This window comes from Hylobates moloch, unplaced genomic scaffold (genome assembly GCF_009828535.3).
Source record: "Hylobates moloch isolate HMO894 unplaced genomic scaffold, HMol_V3 SCAFFOLD_4, whole genome shotgun sequence".
NCBI classification, from domain to species: Eukaryota; Metazoa; Chordata; class Mammalia; order Primates; family Hylobatidae; genus Hylobates; species Hylobates moloch.
In genome coordinates, this window is record NW_026652279.1 from 63,240,009 (window position 1) to 63,254,602 (window position 14,594).

Here is a 14,594-nt window from a genome sequence, read left to right on the forward strand (position 1 = left end):
TAAAGTGAAGAAGTAGAAATAAAATCTCAATATTTTAAAAATGAGAAGGATTAAGTATTATTTGATGTTAGTTTGAAAATTTGTAAGTAGTAGTTAATAATTAATAATAGAAATCAAATCACTTTATAAAGTAACTTTTTACTCCACATTTAAAACTTTATTTATATTTATTATTTTTACAGTATCCTTGATAATTCTATAGACATAGATATTACCAACTACATTTAGGTATGAAAGATTAAAATGACCTTATTAGTATCACAACATTAAGGGTGAAGCTAAAATTAATAGCACAGGTTTTCTCCTTTCCCAACCAATAACTTAGCTGATTGATTCAGCTATTTTTTAAAGGCAGTATTTTTCAAAGGCAGTAACTTTCATGATTAGTAACAGTGCTTTTGCTGATTTGTTTTAAAGAAATGTGTGTCTTCTACCTTCTGTATTTTGTTTTCGTTTAACTTTTGGAGATCTATTCAATTGCATTGAATTTAGTTTTGAAGTTTTCCAAGAATATTTATTTGTTATTATTTACATGGTCTTTTTTTCTATAACCATAATAATTTACTAAAAGGTTATTAGAATTAGTATTAATATTAATATGTTTTTAGAAATTAACACAGTCCAGAAGAATACTTATGTAAGGAAATTATATTTTTATTTAATAACAGTTTAAGAAAAATTAACAAGTTAGCCAATTTATAAAACCAAAAACTGTATTTTCAGCTTCTAATTAGGCTACAAGGAGATATCCGATATTTGAGGTTTCTCTTAATGTGAAAGATACTTGACATGAAATTAAATTGGCTAGTCTTTGAAAGGATTCTAAGTTTTTTCTGATTTTCAAATCTAATATTTAAAATGGTAATTCATTCAAGTCAACAGTGGAGGTAAAGACATAACCCACTTTCCCTTGAATCAAAAGATGTTTACAATAGCATGCTTGCTGCTGCAGAGTCTTTTGTGGTTGCCACTAATTACATGTTTTTCACATCAAAGTCTTCAAAAGGAATATAGGTACAAATTGACTCAATAAATATTTATTGGCTAAAGGAATTCAAGAAGGTTTCTGGGTATGGAAAAATATATATAAAATACTAGTGAGATCTTTGTTAGAGATTTTCTACTTCGGCTGAATACAGAGCAGCCTGTCTCCCTATATTACTGGATTTTATCTTGAAATTACAGGCATGAAACAAATGATACTATAGGGAATGTGTAGCACTAACATTTTAATTAAAACACAAAATGATAATCTGCATCAGGGTACAGCTAAGAATTTGATGAGTTCCAATTATATTAGTAATAACATTTTCATTTGATAACTAGGTAACTGGGTAATTAAAAACGTAATTAAAGCAAAGTCAAATCCTAATTTATAAAGGCAATGAAAACAAAAGAGCATAGTAAAACCCCATTAAAAAGTAGTTGCTACACCATTATGAATGAGATACATTTTTATCAATATCTTACAAAGCAAATGGAGGTTGAATCCTGCTATATGCTTTTGTGTTAAAATACTAGAAGACCATATGATAAAGTAAGTCCCAAATCATAAACACAATACAAAATCCCCATGAGTTTTTTTTTGCCAGTCCAAAGCCACTCTGAATAGGCATAGGATGAAGCACAATGTTGGAAGATGATGACGAATCCCTATACAAAGCTTTAAAGATTGAGGTCAGAATCTAGCTTAGTAACTCAGAAACAATTAATTGCACAGTCCAGGTATATTATATTTTTGTTACCTGCATTGTTACTGCATTTCTCATCAGATGAAAGTAGGCAGAATCATTTAAATGTAGTCCAATTTGTAGTCTGGTATGAATGGTGGTGGGGATGAAGGTACCATGGTTTTTGAGAGAGGAAAGGCCCAAATGTGCATTAACAATCATGAAGAAAGGGACTGGTTCAAGCAGGAGCTTTTATCCAAGAGTTCAAGGACAGATGGGAATTGGATTTTGTCTGGTGGACTTGATTGGCAAGGGTCGAAGAAGGCTGCTCAGCTGAGAAAACAGCACATGGCCTAATTATATCCACAACACAGGGATTTTTCAGTCCTGTCTTTAAAAATGAACTCTTCCTTGCATCTATGAAGCAACGTGAATCCTATCATTAACACTTCTTTCTTTGTTGCTGACAAAAATTAACTCCTAAACCCACCAACAGAGCTTGAAATGTCACAGTTCCCTTTAGAGTGACACAGACCTCTTCCTCCTCCTGGCAAAATCTTCTGCATGAATGAAGGTGGAGAGAGCCTTAGTAAGGTGACTATCTGATGTCTCAGTGCTACTCCCAAAGTCATAGTTTTTCAGGCAAGGGCACAAGCAGTGGACAATGGCCCGGCGGATGTAGCTGTCGAAGATATAGTAAATGAAAGGGTTGACACAGCTGTTGGCAAATGCCAAGGGTCCACTCACCTCCATACCAAGCTGAAGAATGGCTGAGGGAAAATAGTGTTCTTGCCGCAACCCAGAAACAATGGCCAGGAGCTTGAAAGTATTGAAGGGCAGCCAGGAGACAAGAAAGGCTGCCACGACAATAAAGATGATCTTTATGGATTTCTTCAGCTTTTTGTTGTGCTTTCCTGACTGCTGGTAATGGGCACACAGCTTCCTTGCAATGCAACAGTAGCAGGTCACAATGCTCAACAAAGGGACAAAAAAGGTGAAAATTAAAGCCACCAGGGACCATATGAGTTTAACTGGAGTTGCCTTTTTCTCTGCACAGTATGGCTTATCATCAATCAGCGTGAGCTCCCTCGACAGAAGAGTAGGCAACCCCAGCAGGCAGGATATAAACCAGATGCTGGCACAGACTACATATGCAGAGTCTGTCCTTCTGAATTTCCTGGATACCACTGGCCACACAATGGCCAGGTAGCGGTCAACACTCATGCAAGTGAGCAAGAGGACACTGCAGTGCATATTGACGGAGATCATGTAGGAGCTCCCTTTGCACAGGAAGGAGCCCGTCCTCCACAGTCCTAAAGATGCTTCTTTATCCACCCAGAGAGGCAACGTGACAAGGAAAATGAAGTCAGAGGCAGCCAGATTGATGATAAAGATGTCGATCAGTCTTCGGCTGCCGGGTTTGAAATGCAACGCTCCCATGAGAACAAGGTTCCCCAGCACTCCAGTCAGGAACACAGCTGTGTAAAAGACTGGAAGGAAGACAGAGGTGTAAGGAACATGGGAGTGGGTCTCCCTGATGTCAGAGTTTGGGCTCGTAGCATAGTAATAATCCAAATAAACTGAAGTTTCTTCTGGGTCCATCACCAAAGAGCAGATGCCAAATCTGGTGAGTTTCCTTACATATGATGTTTTTGTATAAATTTTAGAAACCGCAAGGGAGCTTCTTTTATACAGTGCCTGCCTCTCTCTCTCTTTTTTCCCCTCCCTTTAAAGATCTTGGACAAACATGAAAGCCGAGATTAAAAAATGCAGTTTCTACCAATCCTCAGAAAGGGCAAACAAGGAGCACCACTCTGATTGGTGTTGGTTGGTTGTGGTTGTGGTTTTTTTTATTTGCATTTGCTCATGAAACTGAGGTGTTTTTTAAGTTCTTTTTTCAAGATATTCAATTTATTTCTTTAAGGCTAGTAATTAAGAAGTGAATTAACTTGATTTTTCACTTCCTTTAAAGACCTCCTTTGCTTTTGACACTGAAATTTATTTTGATCTAGCCTTCCGTTTCACATAGAAGATACTGTTCTGCTTTTAGAGTTGTAAGGCAATGGTGATGTATTCTTTTTATTTACTTTGTTGGTGAAATAGGAAGAAAACTAGTCTTTCATTGTGTAAAGAGTGAATGAAAAGTTTCCCAAATCATACTAGTCTACAACTAGGTCAAACAACATGTTTCCAATTAGGGCATGAGAGTCTCTCCATCTATGTGGCTCTTTCATTTGACATGTTTCATAAGTTTTTAAAAATCCCCCAAAGACTGGGACTACATTTTGTGCTCTTATTATTATTATTTTAAATTTTCCACTACAACTAGCATAGCATCTTGCACATAGCTGGTGCTTTGGAAATGGTAGTTTATTAGGTTTGATTCAGAAAATTCTTTTTGTTATCCAGCATAACTAGCAGAAATGAATTCATTGGGGTCTAACTTCAGGTATTGTTGTTATTTATGTAACTAACAAACGCAGGTTTAAAAATCTCAAATTGCTATTTTTACCCTCCTATCTGCTATTGTAATTCAACCAGTGAAGTTCCCTTTTGGTAAGAGTTAACATCATTGATTAGGAGATTTTCTCCCTATTAACTCTCAAATACGCTTCATCACACTCTGGATCCCCTCTGATCTTCTCTTCATTATACCACACCTGTGTAGCACTGATTTTTTTTAGCTTCTGAGCCATGGCCTTCTGGTATCTCCACACATGAGTGAACATCACTTTTGGAATTGCTGATTGCTGATCTGGCAACAGATATACCTATAAGTGACATCATAACGGAGGTGCCAGCATGAACACTATAAAAGGGAAGATTTTTTAGTACATTTAAAACACTTGGGGAACAGGCTAAAACAGAAAGAATTCTATCACATTTTTCTCTCATATGTTTCCTTTTATATTATGATGACCATAGTAAAATATAACACATTTTGAAATGGACTCCATTTATTTCAGCTCTTCACTGGCCAAAGTGACTCAAGGCTCTCTTGAACTCTCCTTCTCTCCTGTCTGATTTAATCTTCAGAATTCTAGTTTCAGGTTGATATTGCTATTCATAGAAAAATGTATGTTTGTAGATGAAAATGTAGTCATTAAACATTTGAAGTCCTTTCTTAAGTTGTTTTTTCGTTTATTTGTTTGTTTAATTTTTGAGACAGGGTCTCATTAGCGTCTCACTTTGTCACCCAGGCTGCAGTGCAGTGTCTTGAACACAGCTCACTGTCAGGCCCATGCAATCCTCCCACCTCAGCCTCCTGACTAGCTAAGACTACAGGCATGCACCACCATGCCTGACTAATTTTTGCATTGTTTGTAGAGATGGATTTTCACCAAGTTGCCCAGGCTGGTCAGGAACTCCTGAGCTCGAGCGATCTACCCACCTTGGCTTCCCAAAATGCTGGGATTACAGGCATGGGCCACCAAGCCTGGCCCTGCTGAATTGTTATTTCTTCAGTAATTGGTATATTAAAAAGAATCATCCTGCCGGTTGTACTTCCTCCTTCCCTCTTCGTCCTGATATGGTCTAGTGTCACCTGAGTCTTAGGCGAGTAAGCTGAGGTCAGGGAAGGATGAAGGCTCCTTTTACCTGGGACAGTCCCAGAAGTCACTCTGGAGTTGATTTGTGGGCCTGAGCCTGCCTTCTCCTGTGTCCCTGGCTGCTGTGCGCAATTCATTTAATTTCATGGAGGGCATATTCTTTACTAAATATAGACTACAGATCAGAGAAACTAATTAACCGCTTTGACATTTCTGGGACAGAAATCTTTCCCACTGGGTAAGCTTTAATTATTTAATAGAATAATTCATTTTGTCAAAAATTGAAGTAGGACAATATTTACTCGAAAAAGATTAATAGGGTAATATAGAATATTTAAACACATCATCTATATCTGTGTGCCTGTGTGTTAAAGTACTAATCATATATATTCTTTAAGTGTACTGAAATTTTAATGTTAGAATTTTGTACCCTACAACCATAAGTTCTTTTGGCATTTGAGAAAATAAGGTTGATTCTGGGTCTACAGTTTTTCTTCTTCTTTTTTTTTAATCCTTTGATATGTCTCAAGAAGTCAACACAAAAGTATTATAAAATGGAAAAAGAGTTCATGCTCATACTGTAGAGGAATATATTTGGCTGCACATTCATTCTGTATCCCTTACATTTTTTTTGTTTCAAATTTCAAAAGTTGCTGGGCTGCTGATGTAAACTATCTCAAATCCGATTTCCTCAGCAAACTATTGAAGCAGTTGTAGATAAAATAGTTTGCTTTATCATATATGGCCACTTTGAAGTATGATATTTAATGGTAGAATGCTACAATGTGAGAATACTCACCGTGGATCAACAGCATCTTTGTACCCAAATCAGAAAACAAATTAAATGTTTTAAGCCAAAAACGGTCACATAGCATAGTGCCAGTCTTTTAGTACCTCAGAGTACAATGCTAGTACAAGACAGAATCCACAATAAAGCTGGCTAAAGTGGGGTTGTAAGTAAGCTGGTGCAATGGTCAATTTTAGGACTTTGAGTATTCTTTAAAATAAACATGAAGATGCTAACAATAAAATAGACACCTACACATAGATCAAAACTCAAAAGCAACACTGGGTTCCATAAACAGATGAAAAGTCAGTGTAAACAGAATGATGGCAAAAAAAAAAAAAACAATAAGATGTAAGTATTAGTAACTGAATTAGAGCATATATGCCACCTCTTCGGAATTTTTTTTCTCAGAAAATAACACTCAACTTTCATCCCTGACTCCTGGCAGAAATAACTGCTTCTTCCTTTGTATTTTGTAAGACTTTAAAAATACTGGTTACAAAGTACTCGTCTCTTTTCACGCTGTTTGTTGTCTTTGTATCTGACCCCTGGAGCTGATAATGAGCAATCTGAAGGCAGAGTCCATTCATTATCTCTGGACTGGCCTCTAGCATACAGAAGTTACCCAACTAAAGTTCTTTTAGGACTCTTAAAGCCATTGTTTTGAACCTGTGGATGCCAGATCGTATTACCCAGATTAGAGTCATCAGGGACACCTGCTAAGCTGTAGCTTGCCAGACTCTATTCTAGATGTCTTCAGTCAGAATCACTGGGGAAGAAGTCTAGGACTTTATATTTAACAAGCATTCGAAGTGATTCTTCTACACACTAAAGTTTAGAATCACTGTTCTAATTTATGTAAGTTAACCAACATTATATATTATGCTTTGTTATTATTTTGACTAATTTTTAAAAAAGACTTAAAAGTTACCTCAAAATTTGAAATTTGTGGAAGTCTTTTAGTCTGAATATCACAAAATTTGAGGAATTAATTTAGATTTCTAGGCCCTAATTATTCTCTGTTCCAATTCCTGAGTTATGCTCAGAACTGGTTCAGGTGTTGAAGATGAAGACAGAGAAAAGTTTTCTCTACAGAAACATCTGCTCGAGTGAATTCATTACTATTTGCCGTGGCTTGCAGCCTCTGCTTCACAAGCAGGCTGAAGATTTAATAATAGAGCCACCCCAATTAGGCTTATTGAACTTGTGATTATATTACTTTGGCCTCTTCCCTGTCAACCACAGTATCAGGTGGAGACTCATCAGATTACATGCATATAGCACAGAAGAAAGGAATCCCTGGACATGAAGCCTTTGATTCACACATGCTCTGCTGATATGTCCCGGAATAAATGGCAAAGAGCATGAAGCAACTAACCATTTCTCATTAATCTAATCAGTCAAACGGTGTCATTATATATTCACTTGTTAGATACATTATCTTGTCCATTTCTTACAAGTATCATAAAGTGCAAAGTCAAATAGTTAAGTTTAAGAAAAACGATTATACTGTTTATACTCTAGGAGTTTATTTTTATTTTTAAATTCTCAGTTACTTGGAGAATTTAGTACTATGTAATGTAATATCACATCATGCCAAATTAAGTGGCATGTATTCACTATTATGAGGGCCCCCCACTTAATTTACTGGGTTATTTCCATTGGTAACTAATACTTATATAGATAGAAATGATGTTACTATTCTAGGAATATATACTTTAGGTTTCTTCAAAATAGTAGATTTAATCTGAATTTAGGTTGTGCATAACAAAAATTATGTTTATTTATGTTGGTGTCCTTGGCATCCAGCAGAGTGTCTGGCAAGCAGTAGATGGTCAATAAATGATTGTAGATCTGGGATGAATCATGCTTGAATTTTGAGTTATTTCCGCAGAGTAGGGACTTTTCACAAACTTCTTAGACAGCTTCCATTTTCTATTCAATCCTGGGATCTTTGTCACATCATAAACTAATATGAAGAGATGTTTCTAAGTTAATGCAGCATATTTTTTGTCAACCTATGCTAATGTTTTCACTTGGCACATCTTGTTGAATCAGAAGCAACTTGCAAACCAATAAATGTGAAAAATATCATTATCATGGCCTCATAATAAGTATGAAGGATAGTGATGAGAAGAGGACTCTCTCAATGAAGACTCTTAAGTTTATTAATAATTAAATTAATTGATTATATTAGTTTCTTATCTGCAATAAGATTATTTTTTGAAAAATTATTTTTGGGAGGCTCACAATTCATACTCATAACCCTATACTAATAAGTGTCAATTAAAAGAAATCAGAAAAGTCTCCTTCCATAATTTTACCTTTATAATTACTGTTAATCTTTGAAATAGCAAGGGCTGTTTTTCAGTATCTTTTCTAATCAGAATGCACATAGTCTTCCTCCTTTTCCTTTGCAATCTACATTTGCCATTATCTCTGCTTCTAGTACATTGCCTAGGCTTGAGGTACAGGGTGTATAAATTCTGCAATGAAACTCTAATGCTGTGGATCTATGAAAAACCATATTTTGTAGTTGCATTATTCTTCTTCCAGTAGAATTATAAACTGTAAAATTTTAGAGCTTCAAGTGGTATTAAGGATCATTAGTACAACTGTTTTACTAATGAGGACCCTGGCGTCCAGAAAGGGGTCATTAACCAAAGATTCACTGATAATTTTTAAATAAAGGATAACTTAAACTTCTCATTTACATATGGCTCATTCACTGTCTTTCAGAAGCATGGGCGTCCAAAAATTATAGTTTTTTACTATATATGGCACTTTACAGGCACTTTAGTAAAAAAAAAAAAAAAAAAAGGAGACATTTTAGATGCATTTTTCTATTTGCCTTGATCTTGATTTTGTTGTCGTTCTACAGTGAATGGGTGCAAGGAAATTCAAAGATATGTACATTTTTAAAAATGGTTTTTGGTTGGAATCCAGAATTGTACATATTCCCATTTTCTTCCTTTCTGAACTCCAAAGTTCACAAGGAAAACAACCAGGAAAAAAGATTACATGAAAAAACATTGCGTAAATGTATCTTATAATGTAGATATAGCTTTTAATTCCTAAAAACGTGCAATTAAAAATAAAATATTAAATGTATTGGGGAATTTGGTATGGATGGAAATTCTAGTGTGAAGGGTTGTTTTGTAAGTACATAATAAAAACAAGTTACAACATCTGAGTATCTAGATTTTCAGTTACCGGTTTTATTTTAAATGTGCTATAACTGTAATGCCTTCCTGTTGAAACTAGAACCATCTTTAACAAGTTAAGCTAGATGCCCCATTTAACTTTGCTTTTAAACCTAAATTCCATAATCTCTACATGGTTGCACAAAATCAACTTTCATATTTGTGAAAATATAAGGCTAGCTAGCGTTTCTCAAACAGCAGAGTAAGAAGCAGAAGTAGAAATTTAGCTCCATTAATTAATTAAGGATTTATTTTACCTACTCATACGCATAAATAGAAATTAGGAAACACCAAAGGTGCAGAGATAAACCAGAAATACGGTTGTGTGGTTGGTGAAACTGGGTGTGAAGAGGACTTTCAGGTCCTCTCTCAGGATGATCAAAACCACAAACACGTAGACACCTCCAGGTTCACACTAGGTTGGTCAGTGAAACGCGTCCTGAGTGTTTTCTAGGCATTCTGAAGACTCGAAGGGTGCAAGTATCATCCTCCTTTGCAGGTCTTCCCAGAAACATCCACCTCCTGAGTCATGACGACTTGTGTATGATACCATCCCAGGCCTGGGAATCTCCTGAGCAGGGAGGGCTAAACAAGGAGGCCCAAAATACTAGCCCTGGCAAACCTTTCCTAGTCATTTGGTGGTTAGTCCAGAGCTTCTCAAACCTGCTGAAGCGAGCGGGATCACCTCTCTCTATAAATGGCTAATCTCCATTTAGGGGTAGCCTCTAGGGTTAATCCAGGAGCTTTAAAAGCTGTCTGTCTTTTTCCGTCCTTGTTTTGCCCGGTCGCCGCTCGCTGTCCCGGTCCACGCCTGCTCCCTGCGTGCCTTGTCGCCATGCCTCTGAAAATTGAGGAAATCAAGGACTTTCTGTTCACAGCCCGACGAAAGGATGCCAAATCTGTCAAGATCAAGAAAAATAAGGACAATGTGAAGTTTAAAGTTTGATGCAGCAGATATCTTTATACCCTGGTCATCAGTGACAAAGAGAAGGCAGAGAAACTGAAGTCAGTCCCTGCCTCCTAGTTTGGTAGTGAAGGAGTTGAAATGAACCAGCCACACTGATTTGAACTGTATTAGAATACAAAAAAAAAAAAAAAAAAAAGCTGTTCTCATTAAGCTTACTCAAATATTATAGAGATTCAACAAATATTTGCAAATACTAATAATTTAATGATTCTTTCCTAAGCCTCAGGTCCTGTGCTGGGCGTTTTATATGTATTTTCTCAATCTTCACAATGATCATGTGGGATAGATGCTACCGTCAACATCCATATTTTGGAGAAAAGACAACCGAGACTTAAAGAAGGTTAATTCTCCAAAGTCACAAAACAAGTATATTCAAGTGTGTTACCATGGTAGACAGTTACTCTAATATCCAAGTTTGCTACCAAGTCACTCTCTCTAGTTCCTTTAACTGTAGACTGAAGTTGTTTCTTCTCTCTCCTTTAAACTTCTCTTTTGCCTGCTTTACTGACCACATGATCTCAGTGGAGAAGTAAATCTGAAAGTGGGGAATTTCTTTTTTTTGAGACAGAGTCTTGTTCTGTCGCCCAGGCTGGAGTGCAGTGGCGTGATCTTGGCTCATTGCAAGCTCCGCCTCCCGGGTTCATGCCATTCTCCTGCCTCAGCCTCCCGAGTAGCTGGGACTACAAGCACCCGCCACCAAGCCTGGCTAATTTTTTTGTATTTTTAGTAGAGACGGGGTTTCAACGTGTTAGCCAGGATGGTGTCGATCTCCCGACCTCGTGATCCTCTGCCTCGGCCTCCCAAAGTGCTGGGATTCCAGGCGTGAGCCACCACGCCCGGCGGAAAGTAGGGGATTTCTAATGAAGGCCAATGGATGAAGACATTTCCTGGAGTATAAAGGCGTTTATGCGTCTTACTACACATTGACAATTTGCCTGTGCCCCTCCGCCGCTTTCTGTAGTTGGTGCCTCTGACAAATTTTTTTTAAATTATATGCTGTATGTGAAAATCCAGAGTCATGTTTGAATATATTTGGCTACTACCTTATTATGTGCTGCATATGAATATCAGTTTCACCCACTCAGGTGAAAGAAATGTAACTATAGATAGAGAAACATATCATGCCTTTAATCTGTCAAAGTGGTAGAAATTTAATATCAACTTGAAGCTCCCGTCTTTCTCCTGTGCTAAATTACAAGGCATTAGGGGACAGAGTGGGGATTTGAGAGCCCCTCTGGTCCTTGAGTCAGCTTTCTCTGTAGGTTACTGCTGAGAAATCCATTTGCTGGTCCCAAGCCACGTTAATAGTTCCACTCATGTTATTGTTAAGATGTCCCTGCTTCCTGTCCATGAATTTCTGTGTTAAACCTGAGGGCTCAAAATCATTGTTGCCTCTGTGCTACACATCATCTGCAATCTCCAATGCTGTCCATGACCTTATCTGCTTGAGTGATGTTCCCCAAATTTCAGTCTTTTTTCCTACTATACCCACAATTTTTTATTCTTTTTTTTTTTTTTTCGGAGACAGAGTCTCGCTCTGTCGCCCAGGCTGGACTGCAGTGGCGCAATCTCGGCACGCTGCAAGCTCCGCCTCCCGGGTTCACGCCATTCTCCTGCCTCAGCCTCTCCGAGTAGCTGGGACTACAGGAGCCCGCCACCACGCCTGGCTAATTTTTTGCATTTATAGTAGAGACGGGGTTTCACCGTGTTAGCCAGGATGGTCTCGATCTCCTGACCTCATGATCTGTCCACCTGGGCCTCCCAAAGTGCTGGGATTACAGGTGTGAGCCACCGCGCCTGGCTTTTTATTCATTTTTTGACATATCTGGTATCCTCAGTATTATTAACTTAATATTTTTTAAATTAAATGAAAAAATTTTTTAAAGGAACAACATTACTGCAGTAGAAAACTAGTATCACTTGTCATAAAAAGAAGGCAGCTACAAACACATTTTATGAAACCCAAATAATGTCATTACATTCTTGATGGATACTGTCTGCCAGGTCACATACTTCTTAGCCTAAACTTATGCAATAAAACCAGAAGGACGCTCTGCTCCAATGGGCGGGATTCTGGGAGAGGGAAATAAAATGGGTCAACGTTTCACAAGTAGAATCCCATTTTTGTTCATTTATACTTAGATCTAGAGGCAGGATGGTGTGATAGGGAAAGCACAGGCCTAAAAGTCAGATCTAAGTTATACAAGTCACGGTCATTGACTCGAGGTGACCGGAAACAGGCCCGCTTTACTTTCTGGACCATTTTCCCTTCCTCCCTAAAATGCAAGAATCCAACAGCCTAGACTTCCCTTCTGCGTACCGGCTTGCCCTGAGGAGCTGAACTACATCTCCCACAATGCGCCGCGCATCGCCGCCTCAGACAGCTTTCAATCTGTCCCTCCTACAACTCCCACAAGGCCCCTCGGCCCCGGGCCGCGGCCCGGCCCGGAGTGGGGGCGGGCGGAGGCGCGGGAGTTATGGAGGGGGCGGGCTCTGCAGGGAAGTGCGTCAGAGGAGGCGCGGGGAGAGTAGGGTGCTGTGGTCTGAGCTAGAGGGTGAAGCTGGCGGAACAGGAGGATGGGCGGTGAGTGAACGGGACCTGCGTCGCCGGGCGGGGGTCGCGTCGCGGTTCGATGTTCCCGGCGGTTTGAAGAGGGGCCCCCTTCCCGGGCGTGGTCGGGACTGGGCGGGTTCCGAGCGGCGGGTTTGTCCCTGGGCCGAGCCCTCTAGGGCGGGGCCTGGTCGGGTACCGGGAGACCCTGGCCCGGGGCCGAGCACGGCTGCCCCGCCCCAGCCCTGGCCTTCTCCGGCCCCGCCGTGAGGCACGGGAGGTGACCGTTCCAGGCGTCCGGCTTGGACGAACCGCCGTTCCCAGTGCTGGGACCCTTTAAGGTCATTTGAGAGCACCAGGATGAAGGGGGGATTTTTAAAAAATCAAAATACAAATCCAACTTTTTGAGTTATCGTTGTCATTGCCCTTATCTTTCCTGAGTCACTTCCCATTTTCCAAACTCAGCAACCTCAGTTTGCGAGTCTGTTTTCGTGCACCTTTGTAAGGTGTTTGGTGCGGTCACGGTGTATACTTGCCTTGTAGTATTTGACTCAGCGCGATCCGCCTTGAGTCATTTTACCGCGGCCATTTACTACTGCCGTTGAGCCCTGTCCACGCCTTGGGAGTGTTGATATTTTGAGAGTTTTCTGTCTGGCTGAGGAGGGATCATTTAGTTTTTGCGGACGTATGTTGCACTTAGGATTTAGGGAGAGAGCAAGGTTTCAGTTGAGGAGGTTCAAAAGTATAAGGAATAGGGAGAGTAGATAGGAGTGAAGCATTTGGCAGCATAAAGTAGCTTGGCTTAGCTTTAATGGATTAGGGAGAGATTGCTATCTAGCATTATTACATGTTATTGTTCTCTTTGCTATTTTATACACCTAGAACAACCTTTCCCTCGGGGTTAACAAACATCTTCAACTCTGTTTTCCGTATGGCTCCTGATTCTCACCTTTGTTTTAGGAGGCTTCCCTCTTCAGAGGAAACTGGGAGAAGCCAATTTCCACTGCTTCTTTTTCCTGTGCCTTTTTAACACTCAAACCCAGAACACTTAATCCTCTGCAGCTTGTGCAAAAAATCAGTCTGTAATTTAAAATGTGTGCACGGTACACTGCTGACCATGGGCATGTCTATTGTTTGTATCTGTAATGTGTATGTCCATTTCAGTGTTGTCTGTTTTAGTATGCAGGTGATAGACTAGAGAACAAGACCTCTGTCTCCGTAGCATCCTGGGTATGTGAGCATTCAATAAGTACTTTTATGAGAATGAGTTTTGTTTTAAGCTTAATTAAAAACATGCCTGCTTTCTAAAAAAAATTCTTAATGGTTATATGTACGAAGGGATGGGGAATTGGGTAAAGGGTGCATTTGGAATAATTCAAAATAATCTTTGTTATTTGTCTGTGAAGTCTAACTTTTCTTCTTTCTTCAACTTTTAAACAGAGCAGTCTGAATGCCAGAATGGATAACCGTTTTGCTACAGCATTTGTAATTGCTTGTGTGCTTAGCCTCATTTCCACCATCTACATGGCAGCCTCCATTGGCACAGACTTCTGGTATGAATATCGAAGTCCAGTTCAAGAAAATTCCAGTGATTTGAATAAAAGCATCTGGGATGAATTCATTAGTGATGAGGCAGATGAAAAGACTTATAATGATGCACTTTTTCGATACAATGGCACAGTGGGATTGTGGAGACGGTGTATCACCATACCCAAAAACATGCATTGGTATAGCCCACCAGAAAGGACAGGTATTTCTCTTATTTTAACTTCTCTCTTCTTTACCTAGTTAATAGTAGACAAAACGACCTAATGATTGCCCAATTACATGCAAGCAGGTTTGTTGGTTCTCTCTCTCCTTAAAGAAAT

The 14,594-nt window shown here is 39.1% G+C and overlaps 2 protein-coding genes and 1 pseudogene across 7 annotated transcripts in view; 2 read left to right on the forward strand and 1 right to left on the reverse strand.

Annotated features, from left to right (window-relative positions):
• The window catches only part of CLDND1 (claudin domain containing 1), a 30,460-nt gene that overhangs the window by 1,288 nt on the left and 14,578 nt on the right, over window positions 1-14,594 (forward strand). Inside the window, exons 1-3 of one of the 6 annotated variants that reach the window (XM_032150332.2) lie at window positions 12,593-12,759; window positions 13,906-13,956; window positions 14,167-14,476. In XM_032150332.2, the coding sequence (XP_032006223.1) occupies window positions 14,185-14,476 (292 nt within the window). In that variant the 5' untranslated portion in view covers window positions 12,593-12,759; window positions 13,906-13,956; window positions 14,167-14,184. Of the gene's footprint in view, window positions 1-12,592; window positions 12,760-13,890; window positions 13,957-14,166; window positions 14,477-14,594 lie in introns of those variants that run through there. The other 5 variants (XM_032150330.2, XM_032150333.2, XM_032150334.2 and 2 more) reach the window with 5 other exon arrangements.
• On the reverse strand, window positions 149-3,418 carry GPR15 (G protein-coupled receptor 15). The gene has a single exon (XM_032150329.2). It carries the CDS (start codon window positions 3,270-3,272, stop codon window positions 2,190-2,192), a length of 1,083 nt encoding a protein of 360 aa, XP_032006220.1. The 5' UTR covers window positions 3,273-3,418; the 3' UTR covers window positions 149-2,189.
• On the forward strand, window positions 6,884-10,257 carry LOC116467030 (large ribosomal subunit protein eL38-like; annotated as a pseudogene).